The 27,774-nt window shown below is 28.3% G+C and overlaps 1 protein-coding gene across 1 annotated transcript; it reads left to right on the top strand.

Moving 5' to 3' along the window:
- The first annotated feature begins 34 nt into the window (after positions 1-34).
- LOC111627941 (tumor suppressor candidate 3-like) lies at positions 35-27,774 on the top strand. Its single transcript, XM_023371638.1, has 11 exons — positions 35-189; positions 5,485-5,657; positions 5,764-5,957; positions 7,484-7,505; positions 11,817-11,874; positions 11,947-12,087; positions 16,091-16,177; positions 16,246-16,309; positions 19,873-19,947; positions 20,040-20,130; positions 27,559-27,774. The coding sequence occupies exons 1-11, from the start codon at positions 100-102 to the stop codon at positions 27,572-27,574; spliced, it is 1,011 nt and encodes a 336-aa protein (XP_023227406.1). The 5' UTR covers positions 35-99; the 3' UTR covers positions 27,575-27,774.

Raw genomic sequence — 27,774 nt, 5'->3', positions numbered from 1 at the left:
AATAATAAATTATTTGTTACAATAGAGCTTACAAATAATAAATTTCTGTTTGACGAATGAGAAACTGAAACGTCGTTCATTTAATGGCAACCTTCTAAAATGACTGCAAAGAAGACCCGGTGTTTTGTTGTGCTTTTCGTGTTTTTATGCATATTACAATATGGGAATGGAAATCCCAAAAGAAAAGAGGTATATGATAATTTTTCGGCTAACATTTAAGTGCTATTGGTAAATCGTAAATTATTATAGTAATTAGATTAATATATGGTAAAATTGCAGTTCTAAGTGAGGGATTTGGACCCCCCAAATATTAGACCCCCCAAATATTAGACCCCTTCTATGGACGTAGTCAACGGCTCTCATATGGTCCCAGCTACCTCATTTGGTACCTAATGTGTTATAACTGAATTAAATAGACATCAATACACGTATTAAACAAGTAAACTTCTATTAAATTTCATATGTATAAGAATAAATGTATGAAATTATATCAGAAATTCTTACCTGTGTGTAGTTTTTTGTGAATTTAAAAAAGTTGCATTTAGATGTAACATTAAAAATGAAATGGCATATACAGGCATTCTGACTTAATTAATGTCTGTAATTTGTTCCTGAAAATCTGGTGTTCTACTGGAATACATTAATTGGGAGCCTATTTACTGATACTTTAAATGGGAAAAATTAGGTACTTATGGGTTAAGAGGACGCCAGTCGGAAATAGCAATCAAAGTCGCGCTTTTGAATGAAAATATAAAAATAACAATAGACTAGTAAATTTAAATCTAAAAAGAAGAAAATTTATTAATAAGGTTGTAAAAATGAAAAAAAATTAATTAGGATGATAGATATCGCCTATTTGCCGGTTAAAGTTCAAATACGTATACCGTCATGGCAGCTCATCTCTGAATCCAGCAAACAAAAGGAAACAGTGGGGACGCACGTTCTAACCTAACCTAACCTATTCTAATAATTTGATTGGTAATAATTATGGTAATTTATTAGAATAGGTTAGAACGTGCGTCCCCACTGAACTGGCGTCCTCTTAACCCAGGGGTTGGAATTAGCGGCTCGCGAGCCACATGCGGCTCTTTTGCATAGACGTTTGCGGCTCTTCGGACATAAACTCCAATTTCACCTCATCTTATTTCACCGCAGCCTTATAACTTATGAGTTTATGAGATAGAGCCGCCAAACAAACTTCGACTCGACACCTTCCGCACATGACCACACTCACGTTGATCAATATGAGTCGCATAAAAATGGTAGCATTTGAAGCATATCTATATATATAACACATTGAACGCGTGTCCATCCAAAAACGTCCACTAGAGGCGTCCTGTCGTGTGTCGTATTTCGCACATTTAAATTAATATGCGGCTCTCTGGTACTTTTCTTATCCTGTTTTCATGACAATTTGACTCTTCTCACTTGACAAACTGCCGACCCCTGTCTTAACCCATAAGTACCAAAAATTATTATAATGTGTTATAGTGTTAACTGAAGACTTCCAACTAATTTTTGAAAACATAACTAAAATATGATAGAACACCACTTAACAGGGGTGCACAACCTGCGGCCCGCGGGCCACATACGGCCCCTTANCTGGGTGTCCTTCAACATCTCAAAACAATGAAAACATTGAAAAAATCCGCCAAAAAGTGTTAAGATGTCTGCGAGAGGATGTGCGAAGCAAACACCCAGAACTTTGGCGATCAGGTGACTGGTTCCTTCATCATGACAACGTCCCTGCACACATGGCATTATGAGTGACTCACTATTTGGCCTCTCGAGGATGGCCTGTCGTTCCCCATCCTCTGGGACCTAGCCCCACCAGACCTAGTCCCGTGCGACTTTTTTCTGTTTCCGAGAATGAAGAAAAATATAAAAGGGAAGCGTTTTGATGATGTGGAGGTGATGATAACAGATTTGCTAAGGGCACTGGACGATATCAAGGTTGAAGAGTTTCAGAGATGCTTCGAACAATGGGGAAAAAGACTTGACAAGTGAATTGCATCTAATGGAGAGTACTTTGAAGGTGACTGAAGGAATTTTGTAAAAAAGTTAATAAATAAAGTTTTTATACAAAAAATCCAGTTATTTTTGAGTCCCCCCCATGTACATTGATTAATTAAACTGTAAATTAAAAAATTTAAATAATAATCAATGATATGACAAAAGAAAATCATTATTAATATGCTCTACATAATTTTAGACGGCTCAAAAAATAAGTAGATGGCATTTAAGTTAATTGACCACATGCACATCATTTTCTTTGAATCGAACTTTGACATATTATAGCATACAAATTAATTGACTTTTTTTTTTTTTTTTTGAGATTTTAAATTTTTATTATAACATCCTAGGTGTCTTCTTTTGACTATTATTTTTTAAAATATTTAAATAAACTTCTATGTTCATTATTATTTATGAGTTCACCAACATCAGATAAAAAAAAAACTATACTTTTCATAACATTGTTTCCATATTAACCAATCTAACCATTGATTGAATGGTTTATAGATCTATTTTGGGTTTTTTTCCCCATTTTGGTTTTGATTTTCTAGTCCAAGAATAAAACTTTATCTTAAAAGAAAAGAAAGAAAAAGTATGTCTCTACAAACACATTTTATCAGTGATGAAATTAATTATATGTTTTTATGTTAGATAATAAAATAATGTTATACTAAGAATTAAGATTTCAAATTCAAACAAATACTTAAATATTAACTGAATGTTTTTATTACTGATATATTAGTATTTATTTCTACTATTACTACATCCCAGAAAAGCAATACCAGGCTCATATCTCTAGTCCTAATAGAAGTTTGAAACTTTGGATATATGAATAAATATAAAACTGTATTTTATTTTACATACTATCTTGATAATTTAATCGTAGAATTTTAAAAGTAAAAATGGTTGTAACTTTAAAATCTTAAATGGTAACCCCATATCTTATGACAATACTTTTAAAAGATATTTAGTGCTGAATCTAACAGTGCAATTGTATTTGAAGTATTCAGAAGTTATTACTGAAAAATCTTATCTATAGTGTGTCAAAAAGTTAATGTGCAGTGAGAAATTTGTAATGACATTAAAGTTAAACATATGTCATTGCATATGAGATTTATAAGTTGTAAGTTCTGAATTTCCACTTTGTGGTAAATAGCATAATTATTTGCTCATGGATGTTCTAGTTTTTAGACTATGGTTCTTGGAAGACAGTATTGTGCATTTGGATTAAAGTTACAACTGGCATCCCATTAAGAGAAAAGAACCAGAAAATGTAATATTCAACATTTAAAGCACTAGCTGAGATGGATAATCTATATATATAAAAATGAATGTATGTCTGTGTATCTGTCTGTCCTTCATGCATTACCACACTGTTTATCCGATTGCCGTGAAACTTTGGGAAGTATACTCCAGCGAAGGTTTGTGGCATAGTACGATTGCCATGAAACTTTGGAAAGTTTTTTTAATTTTTTAATACACTCCCGCGAAGTACATTTATCCTACGATAGATGGCGCGTGTTTACACGAGCATTCGCGCACAGTGTGTTCGATTGATTTCAAATTGTGAAGACCATTTCCCCCCTTCAAAAAATATCTCTATATATGCATTTGTGAACTGTTATTTACGATATTTGTAATAATTTTTGTTTAATCACTTTATTTCAACTTTTTTTTGCTAATTATGTCTTCGCTTGAACTTTGTTAAAACATTAACTGTACCCCGAACAACAATCTCTGCGAGTATGTGGGCTAAATTTAAAGAATCCGTGCTTCTCGCTTGGACAACTGTATGTGGCCAACTCGCGTCGGAAAACCTTTTGATTTATTCGTGTACGCACCAGACAGAAAAACAAAAAATATCGTGTATCCACAAAGCACTCCAATAAATAAATAAAATTGAAACAACACTTTGAAATGTTTTCCCGATGAAAATGAATAATAATAAGTTTTAACGAGTTTGCTTGAACTTCCTTTCTTCTGAGATCGCAGCAATGCGCGATGGGTAAGCTAGTGATAAATGAAAATGATTGCCTGTTAATCAGCCAAATGTTGAGGCTAATAATGCAGAAACTTAAAAATGTCTATTTACTTGAAGAAAATGGTTACAATAAGTGAAATTTTGTATATTTTGACTTATTTGATAACATTAAACAACTGCTAACAATATCTGTGATTATGATAAGCAGAGTCTACTGTAATTCAAGATATTACAGAAAATTTAATAGATGATTTGAAATAAATAATAATTTTAAATTTTCAATAAATTTGAATTTACTAGTCTCCACCTCCTGACTTTTAGCTATCTAACCCTGGTTTTCTTGACATTTCCCATATGCATGTTGTGTTTTACAATAATTCTATATATGAATAAAATTAGTTTTATATACGAGGTGGGACCCAAGAAAAACCGAACTGAGAGCACACTGCCATTTGTAGATGTAGTAGAGAGTTCTCTTGTTACGTGGGGTTAGTAGAGACCTTCACAAAACAGCTGTGCAAATGGCATCAGTTTGTAGGTTTACATTTGAGTGTAGTGTTGTGTTTCTCTTACTGTTATTTTGTTCCACCTGCAAAGTTCTGGGTGTCCTTCAACATCTCAAAACAATGAAAACATTGAAAAAATCCGCCAAAAAGTGTTAAGATGTCTGCGAGAGGATGTGCGAAGCAAACACCCAGAACTTTGGCGATCAGGTGACTGGTTCCTTCATCATGACAACGTCCCTGCACACATGGCATTATGAGTGACTCACTATTTGGCCTCTCGAGGATGGCCTGTCGTTCCCCATCCTCTGGGACCTAGCCCCACCAGACCTAGTCCCGTGCGACTTTTTTCTGTTTCCGAGAATGAAGAAAAATATAAAAGGGAAGCGTTTTGATGATGTGGAGGTGATGATAACAGATTTGCTAAGGGCACTGGACGATATCAAGGTTGAAGAGTTTCAGAGATGCTTCGAACAATGGGGAAAAAGACTTGACAAGTGAATTGCATCTAATGGAGAGTACTTTGAAGGTGACTGAAGGAATTTTGTAAAAAAGTTAATAAATAAAGTTTTTATACAAAAAATCCAGTTATTTTTGAGTCCCCCCCATGTACATTGATTAATTAAACTGTAAATTAAAAAATTTAAATAATAATCAATGATATGACAAAAGAAAATCATTATTAATATGCTCTACATAATTTTAGACGGCTCAAAAAATAAGTAGATGGCATTTAAGTTAATTGACCACATGCACATCATTTTCTTTGAATCGAACTTTGACATATTATAGCATACAAATTAATTGACTTTTTTTTTTTTNTGAGCATATGAATATACTGTATATAGCCTGAATTATTCACATTTCAATTGCTGTATATTTAATTTTTATTTCATAATTACTGAAAATTTTTGTATCAACTAAATGAATAAATTCTAATCAAAATTATAATAAATTAAAATTTATTTATTATTTTATTATTATTAGGTTCAGACTTTGGGAGAGAGAGTTCAACAGTTAATGGATATGAGTGCAAAAAGACCAATAATTAGATTAAACGGTGAAAAATTTCGCCAGTATGTTAAAGCATCTCCAAGAAATTATTCTTTTGTTGTTATGCTTACTGCATTATCTCCTCATCGTCAATGCATAGTATGCAGGTAAGAAAAGATGCAAAATATTATTATTGTATATGTAATTTATAGAATTTCAATGATGATTGATAATATAAAAAAATATTTTGATTACTTTTGTATATTTTTATAGACATGCCCATGATGAATTTCAAATTGTAGCTAATTCTTGGAGATATTCACAAATGTATTCAAACAAATTATTTTTTGGTATGGTTGATTTCGATGAAGGACCTGATGTATTTACTTCTGTAAGTATTTTTACAATTATATTTATATATAATTTTGTTCACATAAGTCACACTGATATATATAGTGCAAAAAATTGCTAAAACATATCTATATATATATATATAACCCATTGAACGGGTATTCGTTCGCATAACGGTATCCAAAAACGGGCACTAGAGGCGCCCTAGCGATGATTTTAAATTAACAATAAATTATTTTTATTTGTAATAGGAATTTATTATTGATATGAATTTATTATTTATACCATGGAATGGTATAAATAATTATTATATGCCTTGATTAACCTTGCATCTTAAGTTTACAACATCCTGTGACTCAGTGAATGTCGCGCATTGACTCACGGAAAATTTGTTGAAAAAATGGTGGATACATTTAAAATTGAGGTTTACAAGCGAAGGTAAATAAACAAATTAAACTATTTTAAAGTATTTATAGAATGTTTAATAGGTAGAAATATAGATCCGGGTGACGCAATTGGGACAGTAAGATTTTCCCTCTGAATGAAGGGGTGGTGACCCCCCTCTGTGTGAACAACAATGAATCGTACCCCCATGCACAACCCTTCCCAAGATATAGCTCTCCGAAAATTATTCTATGGATCACATGACCGCCTGTTTGCCACAATTTACCCTGTGAATGAGTGGGTTGGCGACCCCCCANTAGTGATGATTTTAAATTAACAATAAATTATTTTTATTTGTAATAGGAATTTATTATTGATATGAATTTATTATTTATACCATGGAATGGTATAAATAATTATTATATGCCTTGATTAACCTTGCATCTTAAGTTTACAACATCCTGTGACTCAGTGAATGTCGCGCATTGACTCACGGAAAATTTGTTGAAAAAATGGTGGATACATTTAAAATTGAGGTTTACAAGCGAAGGTAAATAAACAAATTAAACTATTTTAAAGTATTTATAGAATGTTTAATAGGTAGAAATATAGATCCGGGTGACGCAATTGGGACAGTAAGATTTTCCCTCCGAATGAAGGGGTGGTGACCCCCCTCTGTGTGAACAACAATGAATCGTACCCCCATGCACAACCCTTCCCAAGATATAGCTCTCCGAAAATTATTCTATGGATCACATGACCGCCTGTTTGCCACAATTTACCCTGTGAATGAGTGGGTTGGCGACCCCCCAAGTGTGCGCGAGTGCACATGAATTTTTTTTCGTGTGGTAGGCTCCCTTTTGACCATGGTGTCACGTGACCAGAAATGACATAGGCCAATTTTCAGGGGCTTATATCTTGCGAAGGGTTGCGAGTAGGAGTATGGTTCCTTTGACTTTATTGTTCACACAAGGGGCTACGTTTGGGGTTACCAACCCTTCATTTGGAGGGTAAATCTTACCATTGGGACTTTAACGGAGCTGTAGAGCATATTGATAGGAACAAAAACGTCAAAGGAACCGTGCCTCATGGAAATTTGTAAAGAACACCCACTAGAGGGCGTCCTGGGCTAATAGTGCATAATAAAACATTGCTTTAACCCATGTTATATAATCTTCATTTTTGAAGTGATTCTGTTAGCTGTTAGTAACTGTTCCTAATTTGGTTGGGGTATGTTTTATCAACTCCCACTTTTCAGTGGTGTCCAATAAGGTATCCAGGTGTGTGTATATTTTTACTCCATTTCATTTCATTTATATTTTAATAGTTTGCTATAGATGTAATTATAAAATAAATGAAAGAAATTTATAGATTTGAAGTCTGCATGCTTTGTTTAAAGTTGTCTGGTTTCATTAATTGTCTCTAATTAATAAATGAAAGACAACAAATGGAGAAAATTAGAGTATTTGACATGGAACTTCCTAAACTGACATAAACATCATTAAAAATACAATAATTACTGAACAATAAATTTTTTTGTAATATATGTAAAAAAATTTATTGTTCAGTAATTATTTGTATTATGTATTATATTATATTATATTATATGCTGNAAACTAGTTGTTAACTAAATGCTAAAGAAAACATTCTTCCAAGTACAATAAAGTAATAACATTGTAATTTGACTGACTTAAAATCAGGAAGAGACTTTTCATTTACAAGACAATAAAACAATTAACCACTTATTAGTAGTAGTAGTAGTAGTAGTAGTCCATCTACCCTGACCTTAAAAATAATAGTCGGGTTCACGTAAGACATCATAGGTATAACTAGACACCGTTGGTTAAGTAGTCAGTTTTCTGTGGTTTTGGCCGACTTACATAGGCATTAATGTTAAAAAACTGTGGTTTACTCGACACCGTTTAACTCATCACTACTGGATAAATCGACGTACTTTTGCTGTCCCACACTTGTTTAGACATCTGATAAGTCGACTCTTCTTCTGAAAAAAATGAAAGTGTGCGGTGTAAACTTTTTTTTTTTTTCAGGAGGGGAGTCGACTTATTTATTAATATATACATATTAATAAAAATACCTTAACTTCATGTATTTTATATATAAAATAATAACAGATGAACAAAAAGAAAATATACAATCTATATCAACGTCACAGCAGAATCCAATTTTGCATTTTTTTGCATCAAACGTTATTTGTAGCACATGTTTCACATTTCTGTTAGAAATGAGTGTTCAAAAGCTAACAATGCTTACGCAGAAGGAAAAATACAAACTTGTGTCTGAATTTGAATGTAAGAAAACTTTGCAAGCCGAATTTGCAAAACAAAAAACCTTTTAAAAGTAACATTGATGGGAATCCTAAAGAAAAAATTAAGAAACTTTTCCTTGGATTTTTGTCGTGGCCGTCTCGAAAATGCCAGAGAAAGTCGCTGTACAAAGATGTCAAAGATGCTCTTGTATGTTGGGTAAAGCAAATTTGTTCATCGAATCTTCTTCCTGTTTTGGGACCAATACTGAAACAAAAGGCAATGGAAATTGCTGGGGTACTTGGAGTAAAAACCAACTTTAGTGCCAGTGATGGATGGTCAGAGAGGTGCATTGCACTACTGTATTTGTGTATTTGTAGTATTGTGGTTATTTTCAACTTCGCTTTAGTCGTCATATTGGATAACTTGACACATTTTCACTTCCCCTTGGGGTGTTGACTTATGCAGACTCAACTGTATATATATAATATATAGTATAGACCAGTGTATAGACTTCTTGAATACGTGACCCCTTTACAAGTTAAAAAATTCTGGCGACCCCCACGGCCATATTAAAGCTATGTCAGTGATTTTAAAAACAACGTATTTAATTTTCTTTCTGTTGAGATTTAAATATCGATCAAGAAACCAATTGTATTGTAAAATAAACAGGTACACCTTCTTACTGAAATTGTAGTTTTTTTTATTGTAGTGTAGGACCTACAAACACTTGTCTTTTTCTTTTACCCGCGATCCCCCGAGTATGGCTTTGCGACCCCCCAGGGGGTCGCGACCCACACGTTGAAAAACACTGGTATAGACTGATATAGACATTATTTGATTGCTATGATAATTCTTGCACACTAATGTTAAGCAAAATTCATAAATAAAAAAGTTTAATTTTATGTTCATATAAACATTTAGCATTATGTTCATATGTATATAATGCTGTTGTCAGTAGTAAAAGTATGTTCAATAAATATTACATTTTTGTTTGTTAGTTATATTTTCCAAATTGTGTTTATAACTTGTTATTCTATGATATTCTTGCGGTTTTATGATTTTTAAAATATATCAATACAGTAGAGCCTCGATTATCTGACTCAATTGGGAACTGGGGTTGGTCGGATAATTGAAAAGTCGGATAACCGAAAAGTATGAAAAAATCCATTATTAGTGTAGTATATTATTATATCCCATGTAATTAGTATATTAGTATATCGCTATTAATCTACTTTGTGTTGAATTTTCATCGATGTTAAGCCTAACAAAAATTTTTTAAAATAATAATCGTTGCTATTGTATTGTTAAAAATTAGAAAATTAAGCCTCGTTTAAATACTGGCTCCCTTTCATGGTCGAATGAGTGTTGACAGCTAAAACATGTAAAAATAATATTAAAGTAGCTAAGACATAGCCAAATATTGTAGCGCCACATCACTAGCGGACATTTGAATTTGCCTACTAGAACTTGGTCGGTTAACCGAGGTGATGGTTGATCGGGGGTTGGATAATCGATGCTCTACAGTAATTACAAAAGTAAAGTGAAGTTTATTTTAGGAGAAAAACTTTTTATTCAATAAATGTTTTTAAATTTATATCTATTATTAGTCATTGAAACAAGTATGAAAAATTACGAATTTATGCTGTTTATAAGAATTTTGAATAGTACAATATTGACAAAACTAAATTAGATTCTTTTTTTAAGTTCTTTAAAATGTCAATAGCAAATATTTTCTTGCTTGCTTTGTAGTTATTAGAATTCATTGACATCTTTATGGGTTACTCAATCCATTTTTTATCTAGACAAAATGACAAGAAGTCTGAATTGTCTATTAAATCAACTATTATGACAAATCTTGGTAAAAGTGGATTGAGTTAACCATAAAGATGTCAACAAAATATTTCCTGTCAAATTCCTATTTCTATCTAAATTTTTTTTATCATAACATATGATCTTTTATTAAAAACTTTTTCTAAAATATTTACTCATATAAATGCTATTTATTACTTACATGCTATTTACATTGCACATTTATATTTTTGTATATGTGTGTCAGTAAATTTTTCACAGATAGATGTTATCTTAATGATCAGCATAGTGGTATAATTATAGAATATGTCATAAAAGTAATAGTAATTTTTCCTGCATGTTACATAAAGTATATTAAATAGCCATGATCTTAATTATAGAAACAATGTTAAGTGAAAAAGGACTGTAGACCTAACAAAAAAGGGGCATTTTTTCCTATACATTTAGACTTTATCAGTCTTTTAATAAACAAGAAGAAAGAAGTTCTAAAGAACACTATTGAAATTCAAACAATTTGAACAATATGTTACAATAACTAAATTTAAAAGGTGAAATTTAACTTATATAAAAAAAATCACATAAATTAGTTCAGTATAAAATAAAGAGGCAATAATACAGGATGATTTACTCAGGACCGAACACTTGTTATATGGAATATCTCCATATAAAATGAAAACATGGACATGACACATGAACAGAATGATTCTTTATTTTATGACAAAGCAGTTGATTAAGGTATGTTATACATTACATTTTATTCAAAAGTGACTGTTCAATACCTTTCAATGATTGTACAGAGTAAGTGTTCAGTCTCAAGTGAATCATCTGTATTAGTGAATTTCATTTCTGCTCTTTACTATACCTAAGGCTCACTAGATCAAACTTTTCCAAGTACACTTAACATTTATGTTAACTATATAAAAAGATGTAAAATCTTGATCATTGTTATCTGCATTTTTTTTATCTTTTGACTTAAATGATAAACAGGCTTGAATGGTGAAGCTAGTTCTGTTAATTGTTTAATTAACTTTTGAGCAGTAATTAAAGGATAACCAGGTATAGCATATTTGTTTTTCAGGAATGTGATGGCTCACATTATTGCATGCATTAATTTCTTTATTTTTTTATGTACATTTTATTATTAATTTTATGTATGTATAAGATGTTCACAATAGGTTGAATTTCCATTATTTTTAAATGTAAATAAAGTTTGAACACATTATTCAAACTTTACGAATTTACAAAGTTTGGAACAACATTATGAATGTAATGTTCTTTCAAACTTTTTTTCTTTACAATCCTTTTTGATTAAACTTTGCTTCTATAATTAGAATTGTGCTTATTTGTGAAATATTTCTTGATATTGAAAAATGCATTATAATTGCATTTAAAACTTAAAATGCTAATTTATAATATTTTTAAATGTTGTCTTTATTGTTATGTAATCAAATGAAAATATTTTCAGATTAAATATGAATAAAAATCTTTTAATAGAAAATAACATCTATGTTTCAGGATTGGTTTTGCTGCTGAAACAATCTCTCGGTGGTTAGGTGAAAGAACAGATATTCAGGTAAGATATTTATGTTTTATTATTAAACTTTATATATTTTGATTTATTTTCTTAATTTTTATTTATTTTTAGATTCGTGTCTTCCGTCCTCCTAATTATTCAGGAACAATAGCACTAGTAATTTTGTTTGCTTTAATTGGTGCTCTTTTATATATGAGAAGAAATAATTTAGACTTTCTTTACAATAAAACATCTTGGGGTCTGGCAGCATTGGTTAGTATTAAAGATCTGAATATTATTAAAAATTATCTTTTAATTTTTAAATAAGATAATTTCTTATATAGATTATATAGAGAGATATTTATATCAAATGATTTTATTTTTAACTAGGGGCAAAGCTCCCTAGTTAAAAATTAACCCTAAGGCAACCCTCCTTCCTGCTTGCTTAATCCACTTGTTTTCAATATACATGTGGACTATTCACACAAAGTACAATAAAACAAAATACAACAAGTAAAAATTATAAAATTATAAAGAAAAAAATTAAGAATTGTATAATATTNACACACACACACATACTGATGGAAAGAAACTTAAATTGCTTTATTGGTTTAGAATCTTTTACAGTTTTTTATATGTTCAGGGTCACATATAGACCCCATGGTAGCTATTATGCATTTAAAGTGGATTTTACAATGTTCATTTGTAAAGTCAAACTCCATGAGATTTTAGATCTAATAACAGAATATAATATCAGACTGAAAATGCTTGTTAATTTATTAAATTTTATTGATGGGAAGAAGAAAAGATTATTTTTGATAATTCAAACTAAAATCTCAAATTATATTTTGTCTTTCTTCCTCCAAGATTTTTTTCTTTATGTACATTAACTCCCTCAATAAGCTACAGTTAGGCCACCTCTCAACATTTATAACATAATCATTATAAGATTTAACTTAATTATTACAGAATCTAAAATTCAGTTTTTATTTTATTTATGATAATAACCTTTCTTACAGCATCTTCATAAGCCACTCTTGCTCTTGCTGATCTTTGTGTTACTGTCACTTTTTCGGAAGAATCAGAAGCAGACTTTCTTCGTTTACCCTTTTTTATAGGAATTGGTGTACTATAAAACAAATAAAAACAAATAAATAATATATTATATATTATTTAATATTTATCTAAGTTATTAACAACACAAATTTCTACAACAACAGCTTACTTATTAACAGGAATAAACATTTTAGTTTTATGCTGTTTTGACCTCTTCAATTCTTCCATCACTTCATCATTTACTGGTCCAATGGCAGGTATTGTAATTGTTGGTACTGGTGGTGGTACTCTACTTCTTAATCCCCACAGATTGCCTTTTTTCTTTATTTCTCTTCCACATATAAACCTATTAAAAAAAATTCATGGATTAATTTCTACTATAATATTTGAAACAACAAAAATTTATCAATATTTACTATTTATTTCCTTCTGTAAGTGCTATTTACTATAAAAGATTGAGTTATTTAGTGCAAGTAATCAAATTTTGCTGTTGAACATACTTTAAATATAAAAATTAGGCTGAAAATATCAACTTCTGGCACATGCTAAAGAATAGTTCATGCATTTTAATTAAACTACAGATTTCTCTACATTCACTCATTTTAAGAAATTAGACCTGATGTAACCTGAATTTTTTGGAATTAAAATATGCTTTATAATGATTTATATCTAAAAATAGTTCTCTCATTGGCAAAAATTAGAATATACGTTTTAATAATATATAAATCAAATTTTCATCTTACTACATAGTTGTTTCTGCACTAAAGTTTAAAATAAAAATGCTGTATTTATCCAAAAGTAGAAAGATTTACTACAAGAAAAAAAGCAATCGATGGAATGAAATTCTTACCCTAGTTTCATGATGTAATTAAATTATACTGATTAATAAAACTGTCTTTCTGTCAATCACTATTACTTATCATTTATGATATTCTTGATCTTTGCACTTTTTGAACATAATATTAAGGTTAAAATTATACACAACTCTCAGAACACATACAATTATAATAATTATTTTGCATATATGACTGTCAGATATATAAATTAAAATGCTTTAATGTATATTTTAATACTTCTAACATTTTATGCATGTGCTGTACACATTTGTAGATAATTAACTATTATATTTTAATATAAAAGAATAATTGTAAAGTTCTGTGTTAGACAAATGTCATTTTTTCTTCATTTAATGTTTGAAATTAATTTCAAGCAGATCACCTTTTAATTGAATTACTTGTTAGAAATGTTGAATAGTGTATTGTAAGAACGTAACCATTACACAATAATAAAACCACAATTATTTCTATTGCAGTGTATTTATAAAATATAACAACAATAATTTTAAGAAAATGTTTTAAAAAATTCAAGTAAATATTTCAATGGATTTTTTTTGTCTCAAGTAACAAAAAAAGTTGATAACAATTTTCATGCATATATAGATTACTTGATATTCATATAATCAATTTAATTCTATTTCAAACAATAGAAATAAGTAAAAGCTAATATAAAAAATATAAAGATGACATACAGATTTGTTAATTATATCATAAAAAGTTATGAAAACATTTAAAAAATCAAAAACTTGACAAACTAATATAGAAATATAAATATATATTTTATAAAAATAAGTCTACACTGGGAAGTATGGACTGTCTAAAGTGAACTTGATAAACTTGCTTGTAAGAACAAGATAAAAATAANTTAAGAATATTATAATATTCATTTGCAGACCTTTTGAAACAGTAGTAATCATCATGAAATAAATGTTCAGAACTATCTATATTTTCTGAAATGTTATAAAAAAATTAACTTTGAGGAAGAGATAATCTAAAAAAAGGGTATAATATTCTTTCATGATTTGTCCAAAAGAGAGTGGGCATCTAATTTTACCTAATAATACCAAGATTGTTTACAGAAGTGACATATTTTATATGATTTTCACCAATATTGAAGAAAAGGAGAAATTTCTAGTTAACGAAAAGCACAAAACAACAGTTTGTTTAGCAAGTTGGCCTTCTCAAATATTTTAGATAGGCAATTACATTTAATCTTGTATTAAACTTAATAATTAGAATTAAATTAATTAGGTTAAGAAAATTTTGGAAGAAAAGATTACGCTGCATGAAAAGCAGGAGTTGTGATTTTTACCTTAGTATTTGATTAAACAGTTTATATATGACATTTTATTATTATTCAAATTTAAAACTTAACAACTGCTAGTTATATTATGCTTTTTTAATAAACTTTATGGGTTGATTAATATTACAATACAAATTCAATAAACTGATAAATGTGGGATCAGAACAATGTTAGATTAGGGAGATTGTATGATTATTGGGATTGGAAGTAAAAATAATTCAAAAGTTTAATTATTCAGAATGAAATCATTGTTTATTTGCACGATATTAAAACATTGTATTGAGTTGGACTACTGATCAAAATATCAAGTGCACTCCCATTACTGATTGGCAGTGTTGTCAAGTTGGTAGATTCCCACTAAATTTAGTGGGAGGTACAGTATTTTTGGTGGGAGATTTCAGGGAACTAATTTTTATATTTATGTATAGTATTGTACAGGTTGGGAAAGAAAATCAACACCTCTGCTACAGAATATAGAATGTATCCAAAATTAATTTGCTCATGGGAGGAACACATTATACAAGAGGAAAACAGATTGATGTGTGTTACACACACTACCACCGTCTTGATGGAGGCCTATTGAATGCAACTCCAAAACTAAATGGGAGGGGATCATGTGACACATCATTTAGGGTCAGAATTTCACAAAGAATTAATTGCTGAAAGATCTCATTGACCTATCTCAAACAGTTAGAGTTATGTATGTTACATGATGTGCTCAATGTACATTCTTTGGGTACATAGTATATTCTGTAGCAGGGATGTTAAGTGACTTTCTTTCCCAACCTGTATTATAAGATATACTGTGTCTTTTTTTTGAGCAGCCTAAAATGATGAGCCTAACAGACTTTAATATCATGATCAAATTTGGGCTCAATATCAACCCATGATTAGTGGGAAAGTGTTCATATTTGTTGGAAACTGGAATCTGAACTAGTTCTTGACTTAGCAACAGTGCCTGTAATATCCAAGAGTGACAAATGTTGAATTAACATATGTTGAACTAGCAAATGGCTGTATTACCAAGACTGTACTGTAATTAAGAAAGTATAATAATTGTAATTTAAATTTATTATTTTAGTGTGTAATATTTGCAATGACTTCTGGCCAAATGTGGAATCACATTCGAGGACCACCATTTATGCATCGTACAAATCGAGGCAATGTGGTAAGAATAAATTCTTTACTTATTCGCAATAATTTGATTGATTCGTCAAAAATTTCATCTATTTACAGGCATATATTCATGGAAGTAGTGGAGGTCAATTCATTATTGAAACATATATAGTTATCATTTTAAGTATCCTTTTAAATATCTTAAATATAAAATAAATGTTAATATTATAAGCATTTAGGAAATTAAATTTAATTGATATTTGATTATAGCTTGATTTATAAAATATAACAACAATAATTTTAAGAAAATGTTTTAAAAAATTCAAGTAAATATTTCAATGGATTTTTTTTGTCTCAAGTAACAAAAAAAGTTGATAACAATTTTCATGCATATATAGATTACTTGATATTCATATAATCAATTTAATTCTATTTCAAACAATAGAAATAAGTAAAAGCTAATATAAAAAATATAAAGATGACATACAGATTTGTTAATTATATCATAATTACAAAAGTCCAGCTAATTTGCACCTATAAATATTTTCACTGACAAGTTGTTTAAAATTAAATAGAATTATGTGAAATATATATTTTATAAAAATAAGTCTACACTGGGAAGTATGGACTGTCTAAAGTGAACTTGATAAACTTGCTTGTAAGAACAAGATAAAAATAAAATATATATATATTTAATAAAGGAAAATGAAAACTGGATGTTAAAAGTGTTCAAGCATGCAATTAGAAGAAAAGCATAGGAAATGGAAACCAGAAAGTAAGGATTGGATGCTGGTGAGAAAAAAGGAGGAGAAAATATAGGAAAACTAAGGAAGTAGTGTTGGGTGTGCATGCACAAAAATAGAAATAAGGAAAGGTTATGAAAACAGAAAAGTAATTCAAAGGAGTAGAAAAACAACTATAAAAGAAATATTCATCAAAGTTTTGTGCTTATAAGAATTTTGATTATTTACATAAAAAGTTTGTTTTGAAAAATTAGACAAAGATTTGTTTAATTTTAAATATCTTTATTTAGATAAATTATAATTTTTGTCCAGAAATTTCTGGATACATCCCTGATTTGCTCTGATACTCTCCCAGTTTGGTTGCCTTTGAACTGTTGTTCATTGTTCTAAAGAAAATTTTTATTAATGAAACAATAAAATAAATTAAAATTAAGATTGTTTTTCTAAGGACATTGCCAAACATCCAGTATTCACCAAATGCCTAGGTGAATATCAAGTAGTGTGGATGATTTACTCATAACAAGTATTTGGTATTTGCTGTTTCCCACTCCTGTTGGTAAATTGTGCCAAATCAAAGGGGGTGAATATTTGTCTCCATACTTTCATGTTTGTATTTGTGTATTTTCTTGTTTTTGGTCTATTTTCAAAATGGAATGGTCTAATGAAACAGTAATTGAGGTGGAACTTATGTCATTGAATAAAGAAAAAACTCTGAACATGTTCTAAATGATACCATTGATAACAAAGTAAAGCCAAGAGCTACAAGTGGAATAGGAACAGATAAGACTTATAAATAAAACTGGTTTGCTTATTTTTTATTAATAGATATGAACTACTCATGACTATTAAAGCTGTAGCATGCATTTTCCATTTTCTAGATTGGACAAACATTCATCATTCCCATAATGAACTGATGCTTAGCAAACAGTTGTGGCATAAAAATAAATGTGTATTTGATAAACAAATCAGTAAATACTTTGGCAAAAGGTAATTATTTGGCATTTGGTGAATACCAAATGTGTGGAGGTTTCCTAATGTATACTAATTTTTCTGTAATATCAATACATCAGAAAATAGTAAAAATAGAATATGAATCTAGAATAAAGTATTTTAAACAATTAAATAGATTTATTAAAATAAAGGGTAATGAAGTTATATTTTATTAATCTTTTGTAAGTTTAGGTGATATATTAAAAATAATAAGTAAATATCAGTTTTAAAATTTATTAAAATAGAATAAAAATTTGTTCACTTTTTATTGTATTAAGTGCTCTGCTCCTGACCTTTGATGGTTTCAACCCTGATGTTTCATATTACTTCATTTTATTATTATTCAAATTTAAAACTTAACAACTGCTAGTTATATTATGCTTTTTTAATAAACTTTATGGGTTGATTAATATTACAATACAAANAAGCGCTATAGACTAAGTGACTTTAAAATTTATTAGAATAGAATAAAATTAACGTAACTTGGTTAATAAATTCAATATCTTGCGAACATCAAAACTTATCGTTTCGTTGAATAACTAACAAGTAAGTAAAAGACTACATATTTCGCATTAATCTGAAAATTTGTTCACTTTTTATTGTATTAAGTGCTCTGCTCCTGACCTTTGATGGTTTCAACCCTGATGTTTCATATTACTTCATTATGCTTTCATTGCAAAGTCATTGAGTCAAAGTTAGGGCAAAGTCTTTGGACTATTATTTATTGAATTCAGCATCATTGATTCATTATATATGATATTTGATTAAAAAAATACTCAGATTAATTGCATAGCTTTATATAGTAGGGAGTATATGGAAAGGAAACTAGTTATACTATGTAATGTGGTCATTAGCTGTGAGTTGTCTGTCATTGAATTTGTGTCAAAAAGTTTTTCCTTTTATTTATAGTGGCTTCTATAATTCAGTTTTCTTTGTTCTGGTGGTTACAATAGAACCAATTAAAGATTAAATGTAAAATTTTGTTTTATCTTAGAATGATGGTGGTGAAATACTTCAGCTTTCCTTAATAAGTTTGTTGTTTAATTTAGATTTTCTTCTTTTTTAGAATACATCATCACACAATTTTCTTTTAGTTTGGCAGTTTTTGATGAATAACAAAATCACTCTTATTCCTCATCCATCATACTCATTTTATTTGACCTCTTGTGATTTCTTTTTGTTCTCAAAACTAAAGAACTTGTTTAAAGGATTCTGTTTTCAAATTGTTGAAGAGAAGAAACTTTGGATGCTGATCTAAATGCAATTTCAAAAAATTCCTACAAGGAATACTTCCAGAAGTGGTAAATGTTAATTCACACTGAGTGAAAAGCAAAGGCGAATGAGATAAGTGAAAAACAATGTTTATTCGCTTACCAAAATTGATCCACGCAACCAAAAGCAAATAGCAATTGTGAAATTTAAGCAGCCAATCATTTGCAAGCAAGAGAAAAAAGTCATCTCAAAAAACAAAATGGCTGCTTCTGATATTCTGTTAACCTCATTTGTTTATTTAACCTTGTAAGGTAGACTTGAATAAATTATTTCAGAGTGAATGGATAAGGAAATTTTATATTGGGCTTGTGTTCCTCTTTGTCCCACCCAGAACAATTTGTGATGGCAACAATGTGTGTACTTACTACAGGAGGTTATTTCAAAGATGACCATTTTAATGTAGAATAATTTTCTTATAAATAAAAAGTTTGATACTAGCTTTTTTGATCAAACCCTGTACTGTACACACATTTCATTTTTTAATTTAAAGTTTTTACAAGATTTTCTTGAATTTTTACACTTATAGGACTTCTAGACAATCCATACATTTCATGATTATTGTTATTTCAAATAATGATACTGAAAGTTAGCTTGAATGTCAATTTCAATTAAAATTGAACAAGAAACATTTAAACTGAATATTTTATAATTAAACTAAATTCAAGTTATTGCTTTTATTTTTTAGTTTTATTTCAGTTTTCTAAAAAATTTTTATGTAATAAGTTTATTCTTAACAAGAAAGATGCTGCTGTGGTTTTTGGAGTGATACTGCTGAATGAAGCTGCAGCATCAAAGGGAGAATCAAAGAAAAGAAAGAGTAATTTCAATGTTTTTAATTTAATAAATGATCTTAAAAGATCTTTAAAATATTATTATTATATTAACGATGTTTTTTTCCCTCCTCCCTAGTAATGGCTATAATAGGACTTGCTGTAGTTGCTATTTTCTTTAGTCTACTTCTTTCCATTTTCCGCTCAAAAGCTCATGGTTATCCATATAGGTAATCTATTTTGTTTTTAATATAATTTGATTTACGATTATAATAACTTTTATTATATTTACAAATTTTATTTAATTATTCTAAGACATATTTGTTTGATAAAATACTTGCTTTCACTCTCCTTTTATACCACAGTCAAACTTCCATATTGCAAACTTCTATATAGAGAATTTCTGTGTAACAAATTTTTGCATCTTACACTAATCTTTCAACCAAAAATATATGTAAAATTGCTTCTAAATAACAAAGTTAAATTTCTATATAACAAATTTTTTTTAATTTGTAAGGATCATTGATCATTAAAAGTTGATTACTCCATCTGGGTCCAGTTCAAATTTAGGTTCAATTTCAGCTATCAATCTGTAAACCCTTTGTAAAACTGTGGCCCAGGTGTGAGACATACTGGTCATTAGCTTTTGAAACCATTGTGTAATCTTCCCCCACATGGCTACTGGTTGTAAAGGAGGAAAGAAATTAGGTCTAAATGCCATCATTGACAGATAAATGATTTACAATTAATGTTAAAAATGTTAGAAAGGTGATAATTTTGACAAGTGCTGGACTAATTTTTGAGGTTAGTGAGATTTTATTTAATTTTACCAAAATGTGTAATTTTGTATAAAGAAATTTTCCTTTTTTGTATAAAGAAAAAAAAAGAAAGTGAATTTTTTTCAGGATTTAGCAACTTTGTTATATAGAAGTTTGGCTGTATTTATATTTTACATATACATCAATGATGATACTGTATAACTATTTTCCTTGATATATCAGTTTTTTAACTGATTCATCAGTAGATAGAAATAAAATAAATTATAATAACTTGATTAATTTTTCCCTGCAATTATTGAATATAATTTGCATGTGATTTACATATTTATATTTAAAAATGAAATTATAATAATTGATACTAATTATTAGATAAACTATAATGAATATACAGACTTCCAGAATTTATACATTGTAAAACTTTAAAATCATATTAAAAATGCTAATAAATTAATTTGCAATTTAACTGGATTTATCATTTTGATGGCTGAGAATTATAATTTATTTTTTAATTATTCAAGTAATACATTAACTTGTTATTGATCTGTTGAAAGATTTAGAGATTAGTTTTTCCTTTATTGCATTGCTGTCAAAGATTACTTACATAAAATTTTGTTTTTAGTATTATAGGTGATATTTGAGGGTTAATATTTAAGTGTTGTTTTTATAAATTATTAAAAACCTCTTTCATCATCTTTTTGATACTTTTTATAGTAGTTTATTAAAAAATATTCTCTGATATAAATATAGTGAAAATGAAAAAGATTGTAAATTATTCTGATTGATTAGGATTTGTCTGATTGACAGTGCAAATGGTAGATTAAGTTATTAAATTATAATGCAAATACAAATGTTTTATTATTGAATTCAATAAAACTGTACCAATGTTTTCTCAAATTATCATTATCTACAAATTATGAATTGGGGCACAGATAACATAAATTAATCAGCTGAATTAGAACAATAAATTAAAAAATGTCATATACAAAATGATGAATGTTTTCAAAGCATTGGTAATAATAAATGTATTTTCAGTTTACTGATATCATTTTCAAAAACAGGAAAACACGAAATAATCTATTAGAATAACTAAATGAAATACTGTAGCCTCTCATTCTCTATGTTGCTCATTTGGATATATTATTTTTCTTTGTTTTTTTTTCCAAATATAAAAACACTTTAGCCAATGATGGATCGATACATTAGTTATATCATGCTATCTAATAAATTGTTCATTTGCTTTGTCTCCCTATATGTGCAAAATAAGGAGGATTTAGTGTAATTATTTTTAAAAAATTGAAATAAAAAAGAAACAAAAACGTTTAAAAATATAATTGTAAAACAAATGTTTCATTTTGAGAGGAACAATTGCATTAGGTGCATTATATGATGGAAATTGAAAAAGTAAGTCTGACATAATTGCATACATGAGAGAGAATTTTTCCTATATAGTAGTCTCTACACTGAAAGTGACATTGAAATAAATTCATAACTTGTCCTAGGTTTGCTTATTGATTGCACAGTCATTTATTCAATCTCAGTTTACATAATACTCTTTGATGAAAAGTAGGCAGTTCTTTCAACAACACACTGATCCAAAATATTGAATTTTTTCTTGTAATTCTATTATTTATGTATTTTGAATGAATACCATACAATTCAAGATGTTAAATGCTTTTTATTTCAGTTAAATGTTTTTCAAGATATTTCACAAATCATCAGATCAAATGCTTAATGGAAAACTGTTTCAAACATACATTATTTGAATTTATTAATATATTCTATCAAATTCAAACATAGACTTTGTTTTAATCTGAAACATTGTGTAAAAATAAAATAAGATTTTACAAATTTGACCATATCACATCATATATGTAAAAATAAACAATTTTTGTAGTTTTATATAATACTAGCAGGAACCCATCAAAATTGATGGTTGTATTCATTTAAAATACAGTCATTGGACTCATTTAAAATTTGGTATTCACAAAATCATCAATTCAGCAAATATGGATGTCTGCAGAGGGGGACAAGTAGAACACTTGCCTCCAGGATTGAGTAAAATCATTATTGTTTCATTTAAATTTATATACAATATATATGTATTTTAGTATTGATGCCATAATGTATTTTATAATTTACTTGTAAAAAANTCAAATTCAAACATAGACTTTGTTTTAATCTGAAACATTGTGTAAAAATAAAAATCTAATAAATTAATAAAATAACTTAAAAACATTAACTGGATAATAATCTCATGCAGAAATAAAATCAGTTTCTAGTTATAATGTTAACACAAATAACTATGGATTAACATTCAAATTATTTTTATTGGCCCAGACTTTTTATGATGACCTAATGCATCAAAAGTCACACTCACTTATTTAACTTAATCTCTTTTCATTGTTTTATTTAAAACTAGGGTGGTGTTAGAGTGATTTCTAGTTTTATAGTCCTTAAAGTGTTATTTTTAAAGTCATACAAGATTATTTTTTGTTTCTCTGTATTAAGTTTTTAAGTGTTGTTTCACTCTGTCATCAATTCTACAGTTTCACCTATTTCATCTAATTTGACTGGATTTCTGCATACTCCATACTCATTTGATCCTCCCATATTGTTTTCTTTTGATTCTTGATCCTGTCGTATACTGTGTGCTGTATAGTTGTAATTATTTTAATATTCTTTCCTTCAATTTATGGCCTGAATACTTTGCAGTAGCTACTCTCATTACTTTAACTAACCTTGCATTTTGTGTGCCTTTATTTTTCTTTGTCATGCTATATTTTTTTGCACACTTCACCATGTTCCAGAAAAGTTGATTGAAAAACTTTATGCTATGCAACTTTCCCAATATGTCTGATCTCTTCATTTAACTTAATTTGCTTGATGAATAAACTAAGTTATTCTATATGAGTGATATAAAAGCTGCAGTTTGTTATTTGAATGGATCTCTTGAATGGAAATGGATATACAATGGTATTGCAGTTGGTTTTCTGTAAACAGAAGTAATAAACTGATGCCATTCATCTCTGTACACATCCAACAAGATGACTTTATTAAATCTGATAACTTACTGCTGCTTGGCTTATAATTTTTTAGGTTACATATTGAAAAATGCCAATATTAAACTGTGTTTTCTTAATAAAACCCTACTATTAAAATAGCAGGAATACAGTCAACATGAAGTACAGTAGACTCTTGTCCATGCATGCTTACATCTCAATAAAACTTTATGCCAGAAATACAAATATTAGCATTAAAATTTAAAAAATTTGCATTTTTCATTGTTAACTCTTGCTATTTAATTAAAATGGTATAGAACTACTACCAGAATGTCAAGGCATAAATTAAATGTACAAGTACAGTAAGTGCAGCTGATTCTTGATTCTTTTTTTCATTAAATAAGTTGTAAAATTGTTTGAAGAAAAAATTTTGAATCATTTTCTTATCAATAAATCATTAATATTGAAAAATTAAAGATGTTTTACAATAATATCTAGCTGACAACATAAAATTCTAACATGGCAAAAGATTAACTTATCTTTTCTCTACATCTCTTATTGTTTTAGCTCATTGTATCAAACTAAGATGATATAACTTATCAAATCTAGAAAAAATATTCAACAGAGCTTTTTTTTTCTTGACTTTTTTTTTAAATTAAAACTAATTTTTTTCATAAAATAACATCTATATTTCAGGAGTACGTCACTCATGTTTTACTATAATCCAATTCTTAGCTCATGTTTTATTACGGAACATGAAAACAAAATATAATTTTATATTACTGTTACTACACAATTATTAAAAGTTTTAAATAGAATATTTTTCTGTATTGAAAAGATAACCATAAGAAAATTATTCATATTTTGCATATATGTCATTGATATTAAAAGATAGTTAAAGTTAATTTTAATGCAGTATTTCTTTTTTAATTTAAGATGTTTTTCTTTTTTTAAGGCTTATTTTTTATTAAATTAATGCTGTTATACAATAGTAATGATTATTGGCTGCTGCCATTTTTACAATCCACAAAGGCTGAGTTTTTTTTATATTCTCAGCTGTAGAGCTCAATCAATCCAACAATCAATTAATCAATTCAGTTATTAATTATTGTTTTAACACTTTTTATTTGCTTGCATAATTTATGCTATTATTTGCATTCATATATATGCTTCAAACATTATATGTTAAACTAATTATTTAAGTTAGTGATTATCTGGAAAAAATGCTATTTGATGACATATATTAAAATTTTATAATTATTTAAATAAAATTAAAGTTATTACTTTTGCTTTATCATTATTACAGTTAAACATTGTTAATACATAGTCAAAGGGTCTTAAAAATTGCAGGTTTGTTTTATCAAAATTTGTATAAACTAAACTTGTTAATTAACATTGAAATGCCTAGCCTCCTCCCTTGTCCATGGGACTTCAAATCTACTTTGCATAAACCAATAACATAATAATGGTGTTTGACTGTAATTAATAAATATATGTTTTATAATTTTCATATATAGCTGGCAAGAATATTAAGTAACTAAGAGTACAGTAGAATCTTTTCCAGACAATCTATTTTTCAATTTATATTACTAAACTTGCATTTATGCTTTATATATTTTGCTTAAAATTTATTCTAATTTCTTGCTACTCTTGTAACATCTTGGATTAAGCGTTACCTGGACATTACCTGTTGTTCTCACTCTTCTGGCATTTTGTATCACTTAGACACAGTATTTTTCAAATATATATAATGAGAGGAAAATTAAATATTGTGAGTAAATGAACTATTTATTTAAATGCACAGCAAAATTTTATTTAATATTATTTTTAGACATAATTACAAAAGTCCAGCTAATTTGCACCTATAAATATTTTCACTGACAAGTTGTTTAAAATTAAATAGAATTATGTGAAATATATATTTTATACAAATTATATTTTTAAGAATGATTAAAAAACTTTCATAAATTTCAGTGACAAATTAAATCCAGAGCCTAAGCTGAACAACATTTAGAGATGAACCTCTTGGCATATAGTTGAAATGCATTTTTGTGGATTTTAATAATAATAATAATAGATGAAACAGTCATCATAACAGAACAAACATCACACTTATTGACAAACACAATGAAATCACATACATCCATAGACATAGCTTACCACAACATACAAAACACATACGCTGAAAAAATTAGTAAATACTCAAAACTTGTCTATGAAATAAAGCATCTATAGAGAAGGGATAAGGTATTTATGCGTAATAAGTCCTTTCTTGCACAGGTGTTGTATCATAAGAGTCTGAAAACATTAGGTCTTCACAGTAACAGAACATCACACTAGAGAAGGCTGCTGTACTAAATACATGTCAAATAGTCAGGAAATTTCTAAAAACAGATACATAAACAAACAGTATATAAACAAAATATTTGCTTTCTGTATTTATGTTGTGACTTTAGTTCAGCATAGCATTAGGTACTGGTAAATGTGCCCTGTAGGAAATACCCAAGAACAGAACAATAATAATAATACAAAAAGCAAGAAACATCACAAATATATGTCTCCTTGATTTATGATGGGGTTACATTCCAAAAACACATCATAAGTGAAAAATAAAAATAAATACTGTAAGCTAAAAAAGACTATATGTAAGGTTATACAATATGTGATGTTGCATATTATATTGTAAAGTGTACAGAAAAAAAGGAAAGAAAGAAAGAATGAAACAAAAGAAAATGTACAGAAGTATCTTAAGCTAATGTTATGCACACAGTAATCTTTCAAATATTGTAATGTTCACCAGAAAAGCATGCAATAAAATTTTATTATGTAACCTTAAAAAAAGTTAAAGGAGATGGTGGAATAATAGTTGCTGGATGAAGTAGATGTTATGGCAACATTGCTATTAATTAATGTCTTCTTCTGAAGCTTCAGACTGAGGATGCTGCAGGACATGAGCTGTTTTGATTTCAAATTCTGACAGTTTTTACACTTTTGCTTAACTTGCATCTGCTATCATATGTACAGAATACCGTAAGTTGAAACATTGTAAGTTGGGGAGCATCTGTATAAATTCTAGCAGACAGAACAGTACATTACTAAACCTTTATATAATTTAAGTGGATGTAACACAACATAAAAAAATGATAGACATTTTCAGGTGGTCATGTGTTCAAAAGAATCTATATAGCATCTGTATGATCTTAAGATTTTGTGGACAAATTGTGAAACTGATAGTTCGCTTAAAAAGTCTTTTTTTGTGATGATCGAAAGATTCATGTTTATAGGTAAAATATTACATTATAAATTAAACATAAAAATTATAGAAAATATATATCAGAACCCAATATTTTCAGATGAAACTTAGTGTGTCTAATCATAAATATTCTCAATAGTTACATATATCATATTGCTGTTAACAAGTTTTCCAATGCCAAGATGATTGAAAATAGTACTATATTTCCACAAATTATAAACATAGTATTAATTATCCTAACAAAATTGATGTATCAAGTGTCATTTAATTAAATAGAAATATGGAAAATAAAGTTCAAACTAACAAAGTGAGAGCTCAACCAACCCAATAATCAATTAATCAATTCAATTATTAATTATTGTTTTAACATTTTTTATTTGCTTGCATAATTTATGCTATTATTTGCATTCATATATATGCTTCAAACATTATGTTAACTTAATTATTTAAGTTAGTGATTATGCATATTATAATTATAGTTTGAACTTTATTTTTTGAATGGTTTTTAAATATTTTATGATATTTAAAACATTATTAAACAGCTTAAGTTATAAAATATTACAATAAAGATTTCTCATAATTAAAGTTTGAAATAATTATATAAATGTATTTTTTTTTAAATTCTAGCTTTCTTTTCAAGTAAAATTTATTGTTGGTGTTATAAATATGTATTGTCACCATATAGTTGTTTTCGTAATGAAGATTTTATGGACCATGGAATTTTTTGGTATTTAAATATTCTATGTATAGTGAGAGTTTAGATAAAAACGACTGTATTTACATAATTTTATAAATTATGTATTTGTTAATAAAGATTTATAAAAGTGAGTTTCTGTATTAACT

This window comes from Centruroides sculpturatus, unplaced genomic scaffold (assembly GCF_000671375.1).
Source record: "Centruroides sculpturatus isolate CEXI.00-Female unplaced genomic scaffold, Cexi_2.0 scaffold230, whole genome shotgun sequence".
Classification (NCBI taxonomy): Eukaryota; Metazoa; Arthropoda; class Arachnida; order Scorpiones; family Buthidae; genus Centruroides; species Centruroides sculpturatus.
Note: the sequence above shows the minus strand (reverse complement) of the source record. Positions and strands in the feature narration are given on the sequence as shown.

Bases quoted from the DNA above. Each gene is read 5' to 3' on its own strand.
- LOC111627941 (XM_023371638.1), top strand. From the start codon at position 100: ATGACTGCAAAGAAGACCCGGTGTTTTGTTGTGCTTTTCGTGTTTTTA. The intron at 7,506-11,816 runs GTGTGTGTATAT...TCTATGTTTCAG, and splicing joins GTGTCCAATAAGGTATCCAG to GATTGGTTTTGCTGCTGAAA. The intron at 12,088-16,090 runs GTTAGTATTAAA...TTATTATTTTAG, and splicing joins CTTGGGGTCTGGCAGCATTG to TGTGTAATATTTGCAATGAC.